The following is a 22,296-nucleotide window of genomic DNA, read 5'->3' as shown; positions in this document are numbered from 1 at the left end:
TTTTGGTTGGGGGTAGGGGGATACCAGGGATTGAACCCAGGGGCACTTAACCAGTAAGCCACATCACCAGCCCTTTTTATTTTTTGAGACAGGATCTTGCTAAGTTCTTGGGGCCTCTCTAAGTTGCTAAGGTTGGCCTTGAACTTGTGATCTTCCTGCCTCAGCTTCCTGAGTTGCTGGGATGACAGGCATGCACCATCACACCCGGAAATTCTAGATTATTTTGATGATACTAATTTCTAAATAGAAGAAAATCACTGATGCACTCCACATAGATTTCAGATATAGGGTTACTTTTGCAGTGGGACAGCCCATGACCACAGTAAAACCAAGTTCAGCAGAAAGGTGTAGAAAAACAGAGAAATTAAGAATAATGGCGGTGGGGGGGGTAGTGTAAAAAAAAAAGAAAAAATAATGGGCCTCCTGTGATGCTGAAATTAAAGAAGGGGAACTTGATATTGAGTTCAGCAACAAGAACTCGGCAGCCAAGGGGAGAAGAGATGGCTACAACCATCTCCAAGTCGCTTATTTCAAATAGAGTTTCTAAAGGCAAACTGAAAGAAGAGGGAAAAAAATAAAGAATCTGCCTAATATTAGGTTATCACAAAAAACATAAATTTGGGAAGTCATATATCTGTTCTTCAACAGGTTATTAAGTTTCAAGAAATGAAAAACATGTTACAGGACTGAGGTTGTAGCTCAGCAGTAAAGCACTCACCTAGCATGTGTGAGGCCCTAGGTTTGATCCTCAGCTCCACATAAAAATAAATAAGTAAAATAAAGGTATTATGTCCAACTACAACTAAAAAATAAATGTTTAAAAAAAAATGTTACAGACAGAACAATGAAACTTTCAAGAAACAACTCATAAGCTATCAAATTTCCAGGAATTCAGAGGAAGTTGTATAAAAATGATGCCTTAGCCAGGCATGGTGGTGCACACCTGAAATCCCAGCAACTAGGGAGGCTGAAGCAGGAGGACCACAAGTTCAAGGCCAGTCTCAGCAACTTAGCAAAGCCCTAAGCAACTCAGTGAGAGATCCTGTCTAAAAATAAAAAAATCTTAAAAGGGCTAGGGATGTTACTTAGTGGTTCAGTGCCTTGATTTCAATCCCTGGTACCAAAAAAGGAAAAAAAAAAAATGATGCTGTTTTCAAAAGTTAAATTTTAAGTAATACATAAAAAAATCATCCATATTTATTGAGTACTATATGTGATATTTCACTACAAGGACACTGTTTAAATCAAGGTCAACATTATCTCAGGCTGGGGTTGTGGATCAGTGGTAGAACACTTGCCTAGCATGTGTGAAGTACTAGGTTCCATCCTCAGTGCCACACACACACACACAAATAACTAGATTAAATTAAAAATAAAAACACTATCTCCTCAAAAATAATTTCCTTCCTTCCTTCTTCCCTTCCTTCCTCCCTCCCTCCCTCCTGCCACCTCTCTCTTGCTATCTTTCTTTCTTTCTTGTGTGGCACCAGGAATTAACCCAGAGGTGCTCTACCACTGAGCTACATACCTGAGTCCTTCCACACCCCCTACTCCCAAGACCAGGTCTCTCTAAAATGCTGCATGCTCACCTCAAACTGCAATCCTCCTGTCTCAGCCTCCAGAGTCATGGGATTACAGGTATGCTAACCATTCCCAGCTTGAAAATAATGCCTTTTTTAAAAAAAAATTTTTTTAGTTGTAGTTGGACATACTACCTTTATTTTATTTATTTACTTATTTATTTTTATGTGGTGTTGAGGATCGAACTCAGTTTCTCACACATGCTAGGCAACTGCTCTACTGCTGAGCCACAACCCCAGCCCAAAAATAATGCCTTTTTAAGAGTCATTTTCTTCAGTTTGTCATCATCGCCATGAGTTACTAAGGCTATCTTTTGCCACATTATCAAAAGCAGATAGAACTAATTAATGTTTCATGACAGTAAGCTCAGGTGAGAGGACAAAGTTCACTGGGACTCTAACATTACTGGCACTGGTCTCCCTTGAGTTGGGATTTTTTTCTTTTTTTTTTTTTTTTTTTTTGGTCTCTCTCGAAACCTTAAGTAAACAAATACAACAGCCAGTGAAAATAGACACACCCAGAAACTCTGAGTGAAACACTTACTTCATAGTTCACATCAGACTGTCCTATTCCATCTATAGATGGCCTTGTCTGAAACAAAAGATGGCAAAAAAACTCATCCTCACACTTCACCCTTAAAGGGGGAATGAAGGAGGGCTTTCCTGGACACAGTGACCTTCATCCAGGTGGCAAACACATGCCACACTCATCTGGCTTTCCTGTTTTTTGCTTTATTTTTTGCTTTTTGTTTTATTTTGTTTAGGCACCTTCATTAAATAGTTCAGTTACCCATTTGGCAGATATTTTTGGACCAAGGGACTTTCTGGATTTTCAGTAAAGCTGATAAGATTACTAGTATATACTAAAACTAGAACACCAGTAGGACATGCCTGAAATACCACCTACACCAGAGAACGTCAAGTTCCAGGTCAGACTGGACAACTTAGCAAGCCCCTGTCTGAAAATAAAATTTTAAAATAGGGCTGGCAGCATGTTATATAAACCCTTTCTAATTTGCAAAGATTTTGTCAGGAATGTTTGCATCTGTATCTATTAGGACTGAACTGGTATATAATTTCTTATACTGCCTTAATCTGGCTATGGGTAACAGTGACTTCACAGAATGAAGTATAAAGTGTTACCTTCTTTCCACTTTGGAAGAGTTTACGAATAACTGTTAATTTTTAATTAAATAAATGGTATAATTCACCAGTAAAACTAAAAGAAAGAAAAAAAAAAAAAACAGGGCCAGCAGTACAGCTCAGTGGTAGTTCACTTGCCTAGATGTTCAAGGCCTGGGTTCAATCTCCAAACAAAATAAAACAAAAAACAAGTCTTTAATCTCTCTTTGTGGACTGAAGTATTTCATAGATAACTATCAGTATAGAATTAGTCACTGTGGTTTGTCATGCTTCTATTCATGTAGAAAGTTTAAAATCCTCCCAACTGGACTGGAGATGCAGCTCAGTAGTGGGGCACTTGCCTGGCATGTGCGAGGCCCTGGGGTTCCACCCCAGGTGTGGTAGTAGCCAACTGCTAATATTCCAAAACACCCTTGCCAATCTTGACCCAAGACAGCACCCAGGGTGATATTATTTCCTTCAAAATGATAAGCAGAGAAACAAAAAGGGGGTAGGAGGAAGACATTGTTTTTCTTTTGCAAAGATCAAGCTCTTTCTACATGATTTCTTTAGAAGTCACTTCTTTTCAGATACTAGACCTGTTCCTTGAAAATGAAAACTTTTGGGGGGAGACGGGGGAAGTGGGGTACCAGGGATTGAACTCAGGGGTACTCAACCACTGAGCCCATTCCCAGACCAATTTTGTATTTTATTAAAGACAGGGTCTCACTGAGTTGCTTAGTGTCTCAATGTTGCTGAGGCTGGCTTTGAGAGATCCTATCTTAGCCTGCAGAGCTGCTGGGATTACAAACATGGGCCACTGCACCCAGCTGGAAACCTGATTTTTACCTTCTAGCAAAACAGTTTCCATTTATCCCATCCTTTCACAGTTCTGAGTAAAATGGAAAGCAACAACTTTTGCAATATACACAGACAACAATTCTAAGCACACAGTTTAACCAAATACCCAAAATTTAGAGTCAGAAACCTGGGGGTTAATAAAAGATTCAAAGTTTTGTTTTGTTTTGTTTTTTTCCTTTACACTTACCCATTCTTCCACATTGGGTGGCTGTTCCTCATAAATGTGTTCTTTGTCCCACAAAATATTGGACTTGTCATACCGGTCCATCTTTCTTCGAGTTTTCACAGCAAAGAAAATTATTAAAGCAAAAGCCACAATGATCATGAATCCTAGCACAATGGCAATGGCCTAAAAAGGGATTTGAAGACATTGCAAATTAATTTTTATTGCTTAATTAATTACAATCTGCCCTCTACAAGTTAAAATCCTTATCTACCCTAGGACCTACTAAATAGTTATGGCTTAATGGACACAATGCTGAAGCAAAACTAACCCACACCCACTAGGCTAAGGCTGGTAAAGCATGCACATGCACTACTTGACAAAATCCTCAGAATGTACTTTAACCCATTCAGTCCCAAGCTTTCAATTCAGTGACAGTTTTAACAAAATTGACACAGGTGCATTGAAATAAGTTGGAAATCATAATCTAAAGCTGATACATATTATTACATTAATTAATTAGATTAAAATTAATTACAATTTATACATTAACATTATTATATTATAGTTCTTATGCTTCATATTAATTAATATGATTAATTATATTTATATTTAAATTTTTATAGGTGTTCACCTCTGGGACAATGGACAAAATGGCTTAAAGCTAGGTATTCTCATCACCCTAGTTTAGAGCTATAGAAAACTAGTTCTAAAGATTGCCCATGTAGGGAATGGTTTTTTTTGTTGTTGTTTTTAATTTCTTTTTAGTTGTAGTCGGACACAATACCTTTATTTATTTATTTTTATGTGGTGCTGAGGATGGAACCCAGCACCTCGCACATGCTAGGCAAGCGCTCCACCACTGAGCCCCAGCCCCAGGAATGTGTTTTTATAGACAGTTTTGAGGATGGCCAGTAAAAGGAATTACAAATATACTTCTAAAGGGCTGGAAAATGCTAATCTCAAAAGTGCTTACAATCCTGTTCATAACACATGTTTGGCAAATATTTTTACACAGAATGTAAAAAATTTTAGTGCATAGAGGATCTGTATAACCATAAATGATCAAGACATGGATCCTGCCAAGCGCAGTGGCACACGCCTATAATCCCAGCTACTCAAGAAGTTGAGACAGGAAGATTGAGAGTTCAAAGCTAGCCTCAGCAATTTAGGAAGGCCCTAAGCAACTCAGCGAGACCCTGTCTCAAAATAAAAAAATATAAAGGGCTGGGGATGTGGTTCAGTATTTAAACGCCCCTGGGTTCAGTTCCCAGTACCAAAAAAGACTTGAATCTAATCAAACCATAAATTTGAGCCTTGAATTAAAGGTTCCTTAGGTCTGACAGATTCCTGTTTTCAGAGTCTCATATACGTAATAGAAAGGGCCTTGTGACAGAAAACTTCCTATTCTGGATGGTTCTTTCTGTATCTGATAACTATATTAAGTGGTGTGCTGGACTGGGAAGTACTTGAGGTTGAGGCAGGTACCAAGTCTCTGTCCTGGATATCTACTAAAGGGTAATAGAGGCTCACCTTTCAGTTACCCATCTGACAGGGACATCCTTTTTCAAAGAATATAGGTTTCAAATAGAGGGATGGGAATGTGGTAAGACAGGAGTACCAATTCCAGAGCTAGGTCTGAATGGCAGCAACAAACATTCAGAAATACTTTATTTGCAGAGAAAACATTCAGTCTTCAAAATAAAGATAGACAGTTACTGGAGAAAGTCTAATCCTAAAAGAATGACTCATTCAGGTAAAAGAATGGGAATTCCTAAGATGGTGTAAGGAGGAAAAAAAAGAAAACAGAAAACAGATGAGTAACATTTCAGATGCTAATGTAATTAGGATGATTCATTGTTACTGAACAGCAGGGTTCTCAACCTCACCTGTAAATTTGATCTAGAGAGACTCTGAAAACTACAAAACACTTTAAAAAAAAAAAAAAACACTGAAGGAAATTTATGTAAACGGGGAGACATTCTATGTTCGTGGACTGGAAGACTTATCATTATAAAGATGACAAAATTCCCAATGATCAATCTACAAATTCAACACAACTCTTCCAAATCCTAGCAGAATTTTTTGCAGAAACTGATAGACTGGTCCTAAAAACTCATATGGTAATGTGAGAGGAACCCAGAATCTAGCCAAAACAATCTTAAAAAATAAAGTCTGGTACTCCCACTTCATGATTTCAAAACTTACTATAAAATTAATGATAAAGTAATCAAGGCAGTGTGGTAGTGGCATAAGGATAGACATATAGATGAACCAAATCAACTAAGACTCCAGAAATAAATGTTCACATCTACAAGGTTTGTTTGTTTGTTTTTCAGTGCTAGGGATGGAAGTAAGGGCCTTGTGCCTTCTTGGCAAACTATACCACTGATCTATATCCCCAGATCATAGGATAAATTCTTTTTTTTGACAATTCATGAATAACATTTAATGAAGAAACAGTACTTTCAATAAATACTATGAAAACTGGATAGTTATATGCAAAGAATTTTGAATCCTTTCTTTACATCATTAATTCAAAATGGATCACAGCCCTAATTGTAAGAGTTAATTATACAACTCTGAAAACACAGAAGTTTTTGTGACCTTGAGTTAGGCAAACATTCTCAGATATAACATCAAAAGCACAAGCAACAGAAAAAAAAAACTGAATAAATTAAACCTCATTAAAACTGAAAATTTGGGCTTGAGGATGTAGCCTTATGGCAGAGCACTTGCCTAGCATGCACAAGGCCCCAGGTTTAATCCCCAGTACCACAAAACAAAAACAAAAGCTATTATGCAAAAGACACAAAAAAGAAAATGGAAAAAGAATAACAAAATGAGATAATATTTACATGTGGATATAAGAGACACATCCAAATATATAAGAATTTTTAGAAGTCCAATTTGGGCTGGGGATGTAGTTCAGTGGCAAAGTTCTTGTGTAGCATGAGTGAGGTCCAGGGTTCAACTTCAAAAAAAGTCAAATTTAAAAATGAGTAAAGAGGGGCTGGAGATGTGGCTCAAGCGGTAGAGCGCTCGCCTGGCATGCATGCGGCCCAGGTTCGATCCTCAGCACCACATACAAAGATGTTGTGTCCGCCAAGAACTAAAAAATAAATAAATATTAAAAAAAAAATAAAAATAAAAAATAAAAATGAGTAAAGATTCTGAATAGCCATTTCTCCAAGGATCATAAAGAAATGGCCAATAAGTACATGAAAAGATACTCAACAACTTAGCTATCAATGAAATACAAATGAAAACCACAAGGACACCTATTAGTACGGGCTAGAATCAGACAGACTGACAATAACAAGGGTTGGTAAGAAAATGGAGAAATCTGAACCCTTACACCTTTCTGGTGTGAAATATAAAATATTGTGAATATAAAATGATGCAACCTCATTGGAAAAATCTGGTAGTTCCTCAATAGGTTAAACAGAATCACCATGTGACTTACTAATTCTACCCTTAGATTTACATCCAACCCAAGAGATATTCAAACACGGGTCACACCAAAACTTGAACACCAACATTCAAAACATTATTTGTAACAGCCAGTAAGAAAAAAGCCTGAATGATTATCAACAAAGGATAAACAGAATGTGACATGTACATATACTGGATTACAATAAAAATGTAAGACTCATACGTGCTAAAAACAAGGCAAACTTTTAAGACACCATGCTAAGTGAAAGAAGCCAATCACAAAAGACCACATATTGTGAGAATATATTAAATACACAGAAAATAGACAAATTAGAATTAGTGGTTGACCAGAAGGGTTAGAAAAATGAAGACTAACTGCTATTGGGTACTAGGGACTTTTTTTATTTATTTATTTTTTAGTTATAAGTGGACACAATATTTTATTTTTATGTGGTGCTGAGGATCAATCCCAGTGCCTCAAGCATGCTATGCAAGTGCTCTACAACACAACCCCAGGAACTCTTTTTGAGATAGTGAAATTATTCTAAAATTGACTGTGGCAATAGTTGTACAATCCTCTGAATAGACTACAAATCAGTGAACTGTTCTTCAAATGGGTAGAGTTATACAGTATCTTAATTATATATTAATAATGACACCCAGTGTTTCCACCACATTCTGATATAATTAGAAGAAGAGCCTTGGCATCAATTGTTTTGGTGGCAGGGAAGGGCAGGTTACTGGGGATTGAACTCAGGGTCGCTTTACCACTGAGCTACATCCCCAATCCTTTTCGTTTTTCATTTTGAGACAAGGTCTTGCTAAGCTGCTGAGGGTCTCACTAAGTTGCTATGGCTGGCCTCCAATTTGTGATCCTCCTGCCTCAGTCTCCAAAGTTGCTGGGATTACAGGCATGCACTACCACATCTGACCAAAGCCAATATTTTTAAAACATTTCCAGAGTGACTCTATTACATATTTCAAGTTGAAACCCTTTGACCCAAGTGGATAGGGACAAACAAAACATTATTCATACCTCCTGGGGATCCACCACACAGTAGTGATACAAATACTGATCCACATAGACTCCAGAAACTGCAGGTGTATAGAACTGGTTGCAGAGGGCATATATTTGTGAACTATATAAAGATCCAGAAGCCTGGGCAGTTGGGTTGACTCCCATTATATAGACAATTGTGGCAATAAACACCAGGATACCTAGGATAGCACTCACTATTATCACAGTCAAGTAATATCCTCTTGTTCTGGATATTTCAGATCTTATAACACTGGTAACAAATATTGCCAATGAGGCAATGAAACAAAAGGCAGCCATGGCCAACAGGAAGCCCTTTGCCGCTCTTGGATCCGTATAGCCTCCTCCATAGCCATAACCGTAGCCATAACCATAGCCATAGCTGCCTCCATAGCCACCAAAGCTACTTCCTCCATAAGGGTAGCCAAAACCACCTCCTAGTAAGCCAGTTCCATAGCCTCTGTCCCAGGCAAGTGTGGAGGCAACACAGGCAAATATAGCAATACACATCACAATAATGAGCATAGACAGAATACGAATCACTCCTGGAGGAGATGTCCATTTGTAGAAGTGAAGAATTTCATCTTCTGGGTAAAAAGAATATGCAGGCTGAGAGAGCATTGGCCGAACATGCATTTCTCCACCATATATGTCATTGCTTGGTGCATAATGATTCGGTTTGCTGAAATACATATGAAAAGAACTTTATGTTAGCACTTTTTAGTGTAAGCACAAAGAATATACAAAGCACTTGGAATAATTTAAACAAACCATTGGTAAATGAAACTATTATTATGGCCCACTGAATCAGCTGAAAAGGATTGTTAAAAGATTTTTTTTTCCAGTTGTAGTTGAACACAATATCTTTATTTATTTATTTTGATGTGGTGCTGAGGATCGAACCTAGTGCTTCATACATGCTATGCAAGCACTCTGAGCTACAACCGCAGGCCCAATTAAAAGATTCTTGGTTCTAGCTTGAGTTACTAATTCTGCAGTTCTGAGATAAAACAAGTTTCCAGCTGATACAGATGTTACCAGCCTTAGAAACATACCTGGAGAATGACTACTCTGTATATACTACAGAGCAGAGGATCTCAAAATTTGCTCCATCTTAGGATCACCTAGAAAATGTAAAACTCTCAGATGATGGGCAGGGGATGTAACATAATCATTTTTGTTCTCATTCTCATATACTAGAGCACTTGCCTAGCAAGTTCAAGGCACTGAGTTCAATACCCAGCACTGCAGGGGGGAAAAAAATCTCAGATGGTACATACCATAAATTGTAATTCCTAGGGTTGAGACCCAGACACTTTTAGAACAATGATATCAACCTTTTTGCCTGTGTGGCACAGGACAGGTGCGATTGAACATAACAACTCACTGGCCTATTCTGGGTAGTTCCTGACAGCCTCATTCTCCTAGTTAAGAAAACAGATTCAGGGGCTGGGGATGTGGCTCAAGCGGTAGCACGCTCGCCTGGCATGTGTGCGGCCTGGGTTCGATCCTCAGCACCACATACAAACAAAGATGTTGTGTCTGCCAAAAAATAAAATAAATATTAAAAAATTCTCTCTCTCTCTCTCCCCTCTCTCTCTCTCTCTCTCTAAAAAAAAAAAGAAAGAAAGAAAAAAGAAAACACATTCATTCTTTCATTCAGTTAACAACTGTTTACTGGAGCTGTCAGGCTGACTTGTGCTGGGCACTGTTCTGGGCAATGGAGTCAAAAAACTGAACAGGATACTCTCATTCCACAGTTCATTGTGTCAAGAGAGTAAGACATTGAGCATACATAATTCACCTTATGTATCTGTTTATCTGGTGTTCACTAGTAAGAGTAAGGGTTTCCCCGAGTTCTGTGAGTCACTCAAGTAAATTAATCAAACCCAAGGAGGAGGTTGTGGGAACCCCAATTGATAGCAGGTCAGTCAGACCATAGGCCATTAAGTGTGCCTAAGACACATCAGAAGTGGGAGGCAGTATACTAGGACTGTATCCTCAATCTGTAATCTATGCTATCTCCAGGTAGATAGGTTCAGAGCTGAATTGGAGAACACCCAGCTGGTGCCTACAGCTGATGCTAGTGAGGAAAAATCCCCACACATTTTGATGACCAGATGTCATACAGGCATTCTCTAATGATTGTGTTGTAAGAGTACAAGAGAAATGTGTTTTTTCCTGTTATCAGAATTAAAGCTACAACTACTTTTAAAAAGAAATTCCTATCCACGTTTGATGTCAAATTTAAAATATAATCCACTGATAAATCCCCAAATGACCAAGGACCCAAGAACCCTCAAATTGACTTGTTTTATATAAAGGCAAGAATCATTTTTAAAGTTCACAATATGGAAAACATTATGCTAAGTGAGGAAGCCAGTTATAAGAGGTCACTTATCATATGATTCCATTTATATGAAATATCCAGAGTAGACAAATACAGAGACAAAAAGTAGGTGGTGGTTGCATAGGACTGGTGTACGGGAAGTGTGAGCTAACAGGAAGGTTTGGAAGATGATAAAATGTTCTAAAATTAATTGTGGTGATTGTTGTTTAAGTTTATGAATATACTAAAAACCAGTGAGCTGTCTATTCTAAATTGGCAAATTCTATGGTGCATGAGTTATATCTCAATAAATCTGTTATTTTTAAAAATTGCAATATGTTCCCAATAGCCATTTAAATAGTTGTTAATATTGAAGTTTCATATCATGTGTAAAAAACAAAAAGGAATAAATATGCACACAAATATCAACCTAGACAATCCTGAGGCAAACATTAGAAATGGGTGTTAGGAGCCAGGTGTGGTGATACACATCTGTAATTGCAGCTACTGAGAAGGCTAAAGCAGGAGGATCACAAGTTTGAGGCCATCAAGGGCAACTTAGCAAAACTCTTTTCTCAAAATTTAAAAATTCAGTGATAGAGCACCCCTGGGTTCAATCCCCAGCACCCAAAAAAAAAAAAAAAAAAGAAAGAAAGAAAGAAAAAGAATTGAGGAGGAAGAAAAAATGGGTGACAGTAGTTGCTTCTGGAGAGAAAAGCTGTCATGCTAGAACTTAAGATTAAAAGAGAAATATACTTTTCACTCGGTGTTCCTGGTACAGTTTATTTATTTATTTATTTATTTTTAGTTATAGGTAGACACAATATCTTTATTTTTTTTTAATGTGGTGCTGAGGATTGAACCCAGTGCCTCAAGTATGTGTGGCAAACGCTCTCCCTCTGAGCCACAATCCCAGCCCTATAGTTTAATACAAGTGCACATATTGTTTAATTTTTAAGAACATTTAATATCCACGTGTCATGCATTCCCAGTAATCCCAGTGACTCAGAAGGCTGAGGGAGGAGCATCATAAATTCAAAGCTAGCCTCAGCAACTTAGCAAGGCCCTAAGCAACTTACTGAGACCTTGTCTCAAAATGAAAAATAAAAAGGGCTGGGGATGTGGCTCAGCGGTTAAGTACCCCTGGATTCAATCCCCTGTATCAAAAAAAAAAAAAGAACATTTAATAGATCAAAGTTTCAACATACACATTTTTTTTTCACATGTGTCAGACCTTACTAAAACGAAAAATCTAAAAAATGATTTACTTACAATTCATCAGGTCTATAAGGAGGCGGACTTTCAAAAGGCCTGGATGACATGACTGATGTCACTGGTCACCTGCTTTTAGGATGAGCAATTCCCTGTAGCTCCCAAGATGAACCAATCTAAACAATGACAATAGGGCAATGTCATTACTATTGAGGTTAGTTTTCCTGCATCATGAAGAAAACCTGACTCCAACCCCAAGCAACCATTCATGCTACACTGCCACTTTTACACTATGTAATCACTGAGTATAAGAACTATTTGCCCTGTATTCCTCATAGCATTATGCTCTGCACATCCAAAGGACACAAGCATCCTTAAATCCCAAGTTCTATTACAGTAATGAAAATTTCATAAATTAGCCTTTTATAGCATAAGTGAAAATATTTTTAAAGTAGTCACCTCAAAGAACAAGGAACTGTAAAGAAAATTTCTCAAAAGTAAATTATTTCATATTACTTTTGAAAGCTTATTAAAACAAATGCATATGAAAGGACACATAGTCTAGCACATACTAGCCCCTCAGTGTAAACTAAAGCATAATCTAATTGATTAAAAAGTTTGCCTTTAGCTGGGTGTGGCAGTGCAGGCCTGTAATCTCAGCCATTCAAAAGCATGAGGCCAGCCTGATCAATTTATCAAGACCCCATCTTGTTGGGTGTAGTGGTGCATGCCTATAATCCCAGCAACTCAGGTTAAGGCAAGAGAATCTCAAGTTCAAGATCAGCCTTAGCAATTTAGCAAGGCCCTAAGCAACTTAGCCAGACCCTGTCTCAAAATATAAAAAATAAAATTAAATAAAATGGGCTGCGCATGTGGCTCAGTGATAGAGCACCCCTGGATTCAGCCCCCAGTACCATTAAAAAAAAAAGGTCTTTTTCTAAGAAAAAAGCAGAAAGATTGTTCTAAAACTCCTCAGAGCACAAATCCCTAAACATCTGCAAGGAATTTCATTCAATCAACACATATTTATTAAGTGCCTAAATATACAGAGAAGACTGTGAAAGTTAAGTTTGGGACACCGTTCTCCTTAAGTCACACACACAAAATAGTCATCACTTCAGGAATTATTCAAGGCTGAAATACATGATAAGATACAGTACAGGTATAAATATAAAATACTTAAAGATCCAGAAGATGGGATCCTGGAAAGAAGGAAGGACACCAAGTCTGGGTAGATACTGACATGACTGTGGATGGTTTTGTAGAAGAGAAGAAACCAGGTGGGGACATGTTAGCATGATTAACCTCTTAAAATAAGGCTATGGTAAAAAAAGGAGTCAAAGTCTGATAGGAGTTTGTCACCTCATTCAAGTAGGAAATAGGGAGCCCATTCAAGATTCTCTGCAGAGGAGATATGAATAAGTTAGAACAAAGAGGCCAGAGTTAAAAAGAGCACCTGGACCAGCTATAGCAAACCCAGGAAAGGTAACGAAGGACTTAGGAGCTAAGAGAGGAAGAAAACAAACATATCACATAAGTAGCAATGTGCCAGGCACTCTACATAAATTTCTCATTTCACCCTTAAAACAACCCTGACTAGCCACTTCACATATAGATGCAGAAAAGGTCAGAAAGAGATGTGAAGTAATTATGCTAAAGTCCAGAGGAAGGCAGTGAGTCATTTAGATGTGAGTTGAACCCACAAGATCTCATGAGCTTTCCACTACCACAGCATTTAAAAATGAGTTCCATTTGTGATATGCTAACTTTTGGGTGGTGTAGACAATTGGTAGTATGTCCATGAGGCAGTAAGACTAGATATCTTCTGCCTAGGTCCCAGGTGAATCCATGGGCACTAAGAGCTGTCCTGGAAAGACTAGCTACTCTTACCTCAATGTGATGAGGTAAACACACAATCCCCAAACCCAAAAAGCTTGAGGTTTCTTTTAGAAAATCCAGTGCTGGAAACCCCAGAAGGTATTCAGCACATTAGCTATAGCACTTCATGCCTCTCAGGTATAAGCAGTAAGTTATATTCCTTAATATAGCAGCAATAAATTATTTCCAGGAGGCAGGACACGGTGACTCAGACCTGTAATCCCAGTGATTTTGGGAGGCTGAGGCAGGAGGATTGCAAGTTCAAAGCCAGCCTCAGCAACTTAATGAGGCCCTAAGAAACTTAGTGAGACCCTGTCTCTAAATAAAACATTTTAAAAAGGACAGGGAGGACTGAGGATATAGCTCTGTGCTTAAACATCCCTGGGTTCAATCCCAGGTTCAAAAAAAAAGTTATTTCCAGGGGACACCAGTAATTATGGAATAGGGAATTCTGAGATCCACCAGAAGGTAAATTCCATGAGCAGGAATTTTTGCCTATTTCACTGATTAAAACATGACTAACACATTCATACAAATATTTGTTGAATGTTTAATGAGTCAGATTGGACCATGGACATTTTTACCTGCAAAGCTTCTTGTGCTTTCAAGATTGAAAATAATAAGTATCAGATCAAATGAACAGAATTTCTAAGGCATTATCCTCAAATGACACTTGAGCAAGATCTATACTCTGAGTATATTAAAGTGTAATATTTTTTCCTTTTCAAATAAAGTATGTGCAATTGTACATGACTTTACTGGGAAGAACAAATCAATTCAAACTCTTTAAGCACTGTTCTTTAGAATCCATAACAATAGCAGGGTATGGTGCTGCACACCTATAATCTCAGCAATTTGGGAAGATGAGGCAGGAGGATCACAATTTAAAACCCAGGGGTGTTTAACCACAGAGCCATATCCTGGATTTAATTCCCAATATCAAAAACAAAAAACAACTCCACTTTCCTGAAGTACAACATATAGAAAAATATACAAACCATATGTAACACCCAAATAAATTTCTTCATATTCTAATGGTGAACATACACATATAATTGAGTATTAGGCCAAAATATTATGGTGCTATGAAAGGTAAAAGTCCAGATTTTCTTCCCAATTAATGTTCAGAAAAAGGACCTTATTAAAAAAACTGAATTTAGGGCTGGGGATGTGGCTCAAGCGGTAGCGCGCTCGCCTGTCATGCGTGCGGCCCGGGTTCGATCCTCAGCACCACATACAAACAAAGATGTTGTGTCCACCGAGAACTAAAAAAATAAATAAATATTTAAAAAAAAAAAAAAAAAAAAAAAAAAAAAACTGAATTTAAACATTAAATATGGTAGCCTATTTTAGAAGCTGAATGTAAAATAGTAAATATTGACCTTAGATGAATCTTATCCCTTCTATACCTACAATTCAGTCATTCAAGACTATCCCCCAAATTCCAGGCTCAGTGGTAGGTAGATTTTGAAAATTCTAAATTAATTCAGATTAAGCTGAAGTTGTCAGAAATTCAAACAAAATTTCTTTTCAAACTGCTATTTCCTGGATTCAGAGTTTAGTTGTCATGTCTCCTCTAATAACAGAGATTTTAGGTTGTGAAACAAATAATTTTAGAAAGCTCATTAAAAACAAGTCATGCCACACCTTTGTTTCTTTTTTGGAAGTTACCAGACTAGTAGATGAAGGAAACTCAGAGAGAGAAAGAATCCTGGGAAACTTGAATACATGCTTGTGTATTGGGCAGATTCCCAAGGGGCTAAATAATAGCATCTACTTAGTACAAAAGAATGGGCCATTTATGCTTACCTGGAGGGAGGTCTATAGTGGTGACCACAGACAAGGTCAGCCAGACAAGCTTATTCAGATTTGCAGTTGATCAAACACTGAACAGGAATAACTAACCCACTGATTAGGACCGATCAACATTGAGCAACATCTCCATAAAGTCAGAGTTGTAGCAAACTTAGTAGTTTTAACAGCCCCTATTTACTGGTTCACAACCTGAAACAAGTTCCTTATCTTCTTTGAGCTTCAGGGACCTACCTCCTCTGTCAAAGTGGGTCATAATCCTGACCATTGGGCTACGATAAGTAAGATAAGGTATTAAAGAAAAGGAGCAAATGCATTCATAGTAAGGCAGTTATTCTTCAGGTGAGAAACTTAAGAGTTTAGGCAGTAGGTATTTGGAGGCATGAATACTAATACAAAAAGGGAAATTCAGGGCTGGGGTTATAGTTCAATGGCAGAGTGCTTGCTAACATGTGCAGGGTTTGATTCCCAATGCCACCAAAAACAGTGTTGGGAGTGTAGCTCAGTGATACAGTGCTTGTCTAGGACATGTAAGGTCCTGAGTTCCATCCCCAGCATCAAAAACAAAGCAAACTCAATTCAAAAAAATCAAGACTACAATGCAGGATAAAGGGGACCTGGCTTAACAGATGTTCATTTGAAAAGTGCATTTCCTTAGTGAACACTACAACAAAAGTTACAAAATTATCCTGAACTCTAGGAGCACTCACAGAAATAATGCTCAGATCTAGGAATGCTACAGTTATTAAATAGAACAAACAAAATTTGAAATCCGTTCAAGTTGTAAACTAGGTAACTCTCCAGGAGGGTAACTAAGATTGTTAAGAATCTTTTAAAAATATATAATTTTAAAAAATAAAACATGTCTGATTGGAAATGATTAGAAAAACAGGAAATGTTTGGCCTGGAGAACTTGACATTAGAAGAATCACTCTGGCAGCCCTGAAATATCTTAAGAGCTGTCTTTGTAGTTCTAGAAATGGTTAAAAACAAAAACAAGCCAAAACCACAGGGGCAGATTTCTTTTCAATGTTAGGAAGTCTCTCCTTCACCCTGACTCTATCCCTCTTCCAAGAATAACAAATAATGATTTACATTCATGCCACGTATGCAAAACATGTTATTTTGTGTTATTTTTTGGAGACTAAACTGGGTTGAGGCGGGGTGTCTCTTACAAGGCAAAGTCTGCAACTGTGGTTTACAGAAACAGCTAAAGGAGAAGAAGCCCAGCCTAGCAACACTAGGTATGTATTGAGTGAAGGAAAAAATAAAACAAGTGAAAAGGCCACTGGACTTGCCCACTGATCACCTCTACTAATGTGTCTAGATTGTGAAAGAGACAAAATGAGAAAGCTATTTTAGAGGCAGGGGCAAAAAAGCAAGCCAAGAGGGCTGAGGCTGTGGCTCAGTGGTAGAGCACTTGCCTTACATGTATGAGGCACTGGATTCCATTCTCAGCACCACATATAAATAAATGAATAAAATAAAGGTCCATCGATGTCTAAAAAAAAAGTTCAAAAATTAATTAAAGGTATTATGTCCATCTAAAACTAAAAAACAAAAAAAAAAAAAAAAGCAAGAGAAGAGCTGGGTGCAGTGGTGCACCTGTAATCCCAAACTACTCAGGAGGATGAATCACAAGTTTAAGGCCAAATTGGGCAATTTTTTGAGACCCTGTCTCAAAACAAAAATTTAAAAAATGGCTGGGGATGTAGTTTAGTGATAAAGTGAGCCACTTGCGGGGGAGGAAGGTAGTCTCAAAATGCTATGCCCTCAAATTATTCTTTTAAAGAAAACTATCTAAAGATCAGGGTAATGGGTTCAATTCTCAGCATCGCATATAAATAAATAAAAAAGTTTAAATTGGGCAGGGCACACACCGGTAATCCCAGTGACTTAGGAGGCTAAGCCAGTCTCAACAATTTAGCAAAAGCCTCAGCAACTCAGGGAGACCCTGTGTCTGGGGTTAGGAGGGAGGAACTGGGAAAGAACTGTAGCTCAGTGGTAAAATACCTCTGAGTTCAATTCTCAGTACAAAAAAAAAAAGTTTAAATTGTACCTGATGTTAAATGATTCTATCTGGATTATAGGACATCATTAACACATTGTCTTTTAAAAAATGTGAAATCTGGGCTGGGGATGTGGCTCAAGTAGTGCGCTCGCCTAGCATGTGTGAGGCACTGGGTTCGATCTTTGGCATCACGTAAAAATAAAATATTGTGTCCACCTAAAACTAAAAATAAATATTTTTTAAAAAATGTGAAATCTGGCTGATTTTGAAATTTTGAAATGGCCTAGCTTTGTGTCAGAATTGCGTTTTTAATAAGGTTTCCAAGGTGATTCTTTAAAAAAACCCACATATTTTAAGACTCTGCCTAGAATGAAGGAGTCAATCCGAGGAGGGCATTGATCTTGCAAGTTCCTGTCTAGACAGCTCTCATATTCAAGTCTCAGTTCAAATGTAACCTCAGAAATGCTGTCCAGGTCACTCACTCCATCACACCAAACTTGCTTTATATTCAGCCCAAATTTCCCCCCACACCTAAAACCATTATTCATTCTCTCCCTCCCTGTCTCTGTCTGCCTCTTTCTCTCTACTGCCACCATCTCCACCTCCCTGGAAGACAAGGTGAGACAGATATGCGTCTCACAAATGCTTGTGAGACGCATATCTGTCTTGACCATCACTTATCCCTGATCTCTAGGACTAATTTCTAGCACAAAGAAGTGCTCAGTCAAAATTTGATTAATAAAATCTATAGTCCAGAAATTTCAACCCACCAATGAATGCCTTGAAATTCTTCCTTCATAAATCTAATAACCTAATAAATACATTTTATCAAATTCAGGTCATTTAAAGTAGTTAAGTGCTTACTTTCTGAGCAAAGAAAGGGGGTAAAAGGACACAGAACAGGATGGGTACCACCTGGGAGCAAAGCAGAATCCCAGTACCCATTCCAACCTATTAATCAGAATATGTACTTCAGTAAAATCCCTAAGTGATTGGCACCACCGTCAATGGTAGAAGTACTAATCCAAGTAGCTTGGCAGGCTGAGGCAGTAGGATCAAGAGTTCAAAGCCAGGGCTGGGGATGTGGCTCAAGCGGTAGCGTGCTCGCCTGGCACGCGTGCGGCCCAGGTTCGATCCTCAGCACCACATACAAACAAGGATGTTGTGTCCCCCGAAAACTAAAAAAATAAATATTAAAAAATTCTCTCTCTCTCTCTTAAAAAGTTCAAAGCCAGCCACAGTAATTTAGGAAGGCCCTAAACAACTTAGTGAAACCCTGTCTCAAAATAAAAAATTAGTTTTTTTGCTGCCTGACTGCTGCCATCATGGGTAGTATGTAGGCTCCAGGATGCTCCCAGCATGCATGCATGCTGTTCCAGTCAGCTCTGCCCTTTCACCCCAGCATCCCCACCTGATTGAAATTGCCATCTAATGATGTGAAGGAGCAGATTTACAAACTGTCCAAGAAGGGTCTGACTCCCCCATAAATCGACGAGATATGGAGGGACTCACAAACATGGTGTTACACGAGTACGTTTTGTGACTGGCAATAAAATCTTTGAGAATCATTAAATCCAAAGGACTTGCTCCTGATGTTCCTGAGGATCTCTACCATGTAATTAAGAAAGCAGTTGCTGTTCAAAAGCATCTTGAGAGGAATAGAAAGAATAAGGATGCTAAATTCCACCTGATTCTGATAGAGCCAAATTCACGAATTGGCTCGATATTATAAGACCAAGCAGGTTCTTCCCCTAAATTAGAAATATGAGTCATCCACAGCATCTGCCCTGATAGCATAAATGTGTATATGTAATCAAGCAATAAAAGTATTAAAACAATAAATAAATAGAGCTGGGATGTGGTTCAGTGGTTAAGTACCAAAAAAAAAGTAGTAGTATTAGTAACAGCTGGAAGCCCAGAGTCTGAAACAAAGTTACAACAAAAACCTGCATAGTTTTTTTTTACTCTAATACTTCCATTAACAGTAATTTCCCCAGAGGTTGGGGAGGCTGAGACATAAAGATTGAGAGTTCAAAGCCAGCCTCAGCAAAAGTGAGGCACTGTCTCTAAATAAAATACAAAATAGGGCTGGTGGTGTGGCTCAGTGGTTGAGTTCAATCCCCTTACCCAAAAAACAAACAAACAAAAAACAGTTATTTGGAAGGAAATAATGTTCTAAATATTCTAATCAAGTAAGCCTTAAAGTGCAACTGGAAAAAGATATCCCTCTGGGAGGTCCCTGGAAAGGTCAAAGATATCCTTTATATGGTTAAAAACAACTCTTCCCTCCCTGGACCTCTTGCTGGGAATCTAACCCAAGGCTCATGTATGCTGGGGAAAACACTCTACCACTGAGCTATACACCCAGCCCTAAAAGTAATATTTTATCCTACTAAAATGCAGTAATTCCAACATTATCTTTATAAGTATAAGAAATTTACTTTTACATGAAACAGGATGCAGAAAACTTAAACCAGGCCATAGGGATGGACTAGTCAACAGTAGTCAATTCTAAAAATACCTTCCCTGATTAGCTGAAGCAGTTTTCAAAGCAGCCCATTTGTAACATGTTTCCTCTACAAAAGTTTACCTCCTTTAAAATGCAGTTCTAATGGGATCTGCCTTTAGTACAGACTCACAAAGAGGCACTACCTCTTCCCTAATTAGCCCGAAACCTACCTTAAGGTAAAGAACCCACGTCACCTACCATGCTATCCTCTCCTTCGCCTAACAAAAGAAACACCTAATTAAGTAAATGCGAAACACCCGCCCCCCCCACAAAAAAGCGCCACTTTCTTGAAGAAAAACCTATTCGTGTGGCTCCACTATTTAAATGCCTATTTTAAAACATCAGAGGGAGAAAATAAAGATTCCTAAGTACCACACGAAGGAACTACTGTTTTACACTTGGAGAAATGTAGTTTGAGAAACCTACTTCTGTCTAGAAAAAAAAACTAGCTTTCAACTTCAGCAGGATTACAAGCAGTCCTTACTGGAAGTATTTCTCTTTTCCAGGGATCCCAATAATACACCTGTTGTGCGTGAGGGCCACACATTAACCTGCCTGGAAGGTTGCCTTCTCCCCGCCCTAGATAATTCCCCAGGTGGGCAGTGCGCCCAGTGGGTCCTGGGCTGGCCTGCGGATCCCGCGGCTTCTCCTCGGGCTCAGGGACTCAGGGTTTTGCGCCCAGAGTCAAGATGTAGAGGCCATTTTGGCCCCCCTACCCACTTGCTCTCAGCATACTTCCTCCAACGAAGACAACATGTCACTGGCCGAGCGCGGTGCTGGCCCCGCCTAAGGAGGTCTCGAAAGTCCGCGGCCGGCTTCGGGTCGCCGCGACCGTGCGCCTTGCGGAACTCAGGAGCTGCCGGCCCAGCGAGTGCTTGTCCAGCAGGTACTGCCCCGGGGCAGATCTGCCCACCTGGCAGCAGCCTTTTGGTCACTGGTGAGAATCTGAAGCTCGAGTAGCTTCCCTCGAAGTCCAGCCTCACTCGAAATTAACTCCCCGCCCCACCCCCCGGCTTAAATCGACACGGGTTCACCCAACTCCCACTAAGTGCATTCAAACAGCCGGAGTGACCCACACCTTGACTCCAGGAATATTTCAGAGTAAACCCAGCCACCCGCTCTCCCCGGGATACCCCAAGGGATGGAGTGGGGCGGAAATATTGTAAGGTCCCAGGGATCTAAGCCCTCAGGGTCATCAAGTGGCCCACTCACTCCCGCTCCCGGGCTTAGGACCTCGAGGAGCAGGGCGCCGAGCGCCTCTGAGGACCTCACAGAACTGCAGCACCCAGAGCAGAGCGCAGCATTCTCGTAGTTCGCGAATCTCCCGTCTCCATAAAAGCGGAAAGTTGCTTGGGCACTGGTAGCTTCAAGCCTTTCAGGCGAATAAGACTGACCTGCCGCTCCAAGTCGCCCCTTGTCCAGGGAAACAGTCTCCCAAGTTCCGTGGCGCCGCTTTCTTTGCCGACCCGAGCCTCTCAGATTCCCGCGAGCCCCAGCCCAAGGCGAAACCACCACCGAAACCAGCGCCAAGCGTCCTCCCCAGATCCTCCTCTACCAGCCCAAGGCACCGAGACTCCCTCGCGGGGACCCTCGGCAGTACCGCGAGCCCCTGGCGCCACACCCAACTCTCACCCACTCACCGCAGCCAGGCCCGACCCACATCGGGCCGCAGGAGCCGAGAAGCGCTCACCTGGCGGGAACACCTGACTCTAAGTGGGCAGCCAGCAGGCAGCCAGAGACCGAGCGGGGGACTCAGCCTTCCTCCTCCTTCCCCTCACCCAAGTCGTCCGGCCCCGGGGCATGCGCACCTACGCCAGGCGGGTGTGCCGGAGGCCCGCACCCCTGAGCCCGCGAGTCCCACCTGCTGCGTCCTTGGCCAGCTAGCTCCACAGCGCTCAAGTCGGCTTTCCCCGGACTCCAGCTCCTCCGCCGGAGGAAGGAGGGAGTGGGAGGTGGACGCTATCGAGAAGGTGTGGTGTGGCCGGCCTCCTCCCTCCTTGACCCATTCACCTGAAACTCGGATGGGAGGGGGAAGGGAGCGGTGGAGGAGGAGGCGGGAGGGCCAGGCCGGTCTCCGCACACCCTTGCAGCACGCGGAGTTAAAGGAACAGCGTCGAGTTTTAGTCCGAAGGAGTGGGGGCGGAGAAGGGGTTCCAGGCAAGGAGTAGTCCTGGCACACTTGGGGGCGTTCTCTGAGCTCCGCCTGCTGCTGATAGACGGTGGAGTGTTTGTCGGGGAGACGGGGTGTAAGGTCTGGAGGCGACTGTTTTCCTACTGAAAGAGGGTCCTAGGGTGCCTTTGACCAGAAAGGCAAGTCCTCGAACTTAACTGCTCCCAAAATCTAATTA

At 40.1% G+C, this 22,296-nt stretch overlaps 1 protein-coding gene and 1 pseudogene across 6 annotated transcripts in view; one reads left to right on the top strand and one right to left on the bottom strand.

Annotated features, from left to right (window-relative positions):
• The window catches only part of Ocln (occludin), a 50,853-nt gene extending 28,904 nt beyond the window's left edge, over positions 1-21,949 (bottom strand). Inside the window, exons 1-4 of one of the 6 annotated variants that reach the window (XM_046456120.2) lie at positions 21,810-21,949; positions 11,799-11,914; positions 8,198-8,879; positions 3,751-3,912 (exon numbers count right to left, since the gene is read on the bottom strand). In XM_046456120.2, the coding sequence (XP_046312076.1) occupies positions 3,751-3,912; positions 8,198-8,879; positions 11,799-11,848 (894 nt within the window). In that variant the 5' untranslated portion in view covers positions 11,849-11,914; positions 21,810-21,949. Of the gene's footprint in view, positions 1-3,750; positions 3,913-8,197; positions 8,880-11,798; positions 11,915-20,668; positions 20,900-21,342; positions 21,488-21,588 lie in introns of those variants that run through there. The other 5 variants (XM_046456121.2, XM_046456123.2, XM_046456122.2 and 2 more) reach the window with 5 other exon arrangements.
• Positions 18,807-19,238, top strand: LOC124100630 (small ribosomal subunit protein uS15-like; annotated as a pseudogene).
• Positions 21,950-22,296: the final 347 nt, after the last annotated feature.

This window comes from Marmota monax, unplaced genomic scaffold, assembly GCF_021218885.2.
Source record: "Marmota monax isolate L192 unplaced genomic scaffold, Marmota_monax_Labrador192_F-V1.1 WCK01_AAM20220418_F8-fsc00130, whole genome shotgun sequence".
Lineage (NCBI taxonomy): Eukaryota > Metazoa > Chordata > Mammalia > Rodentia > Sciuridae > Marmota > Marmota monax.
This window is presented reverse-complemented; position numbering and strand designations above follow the sequence as displayed.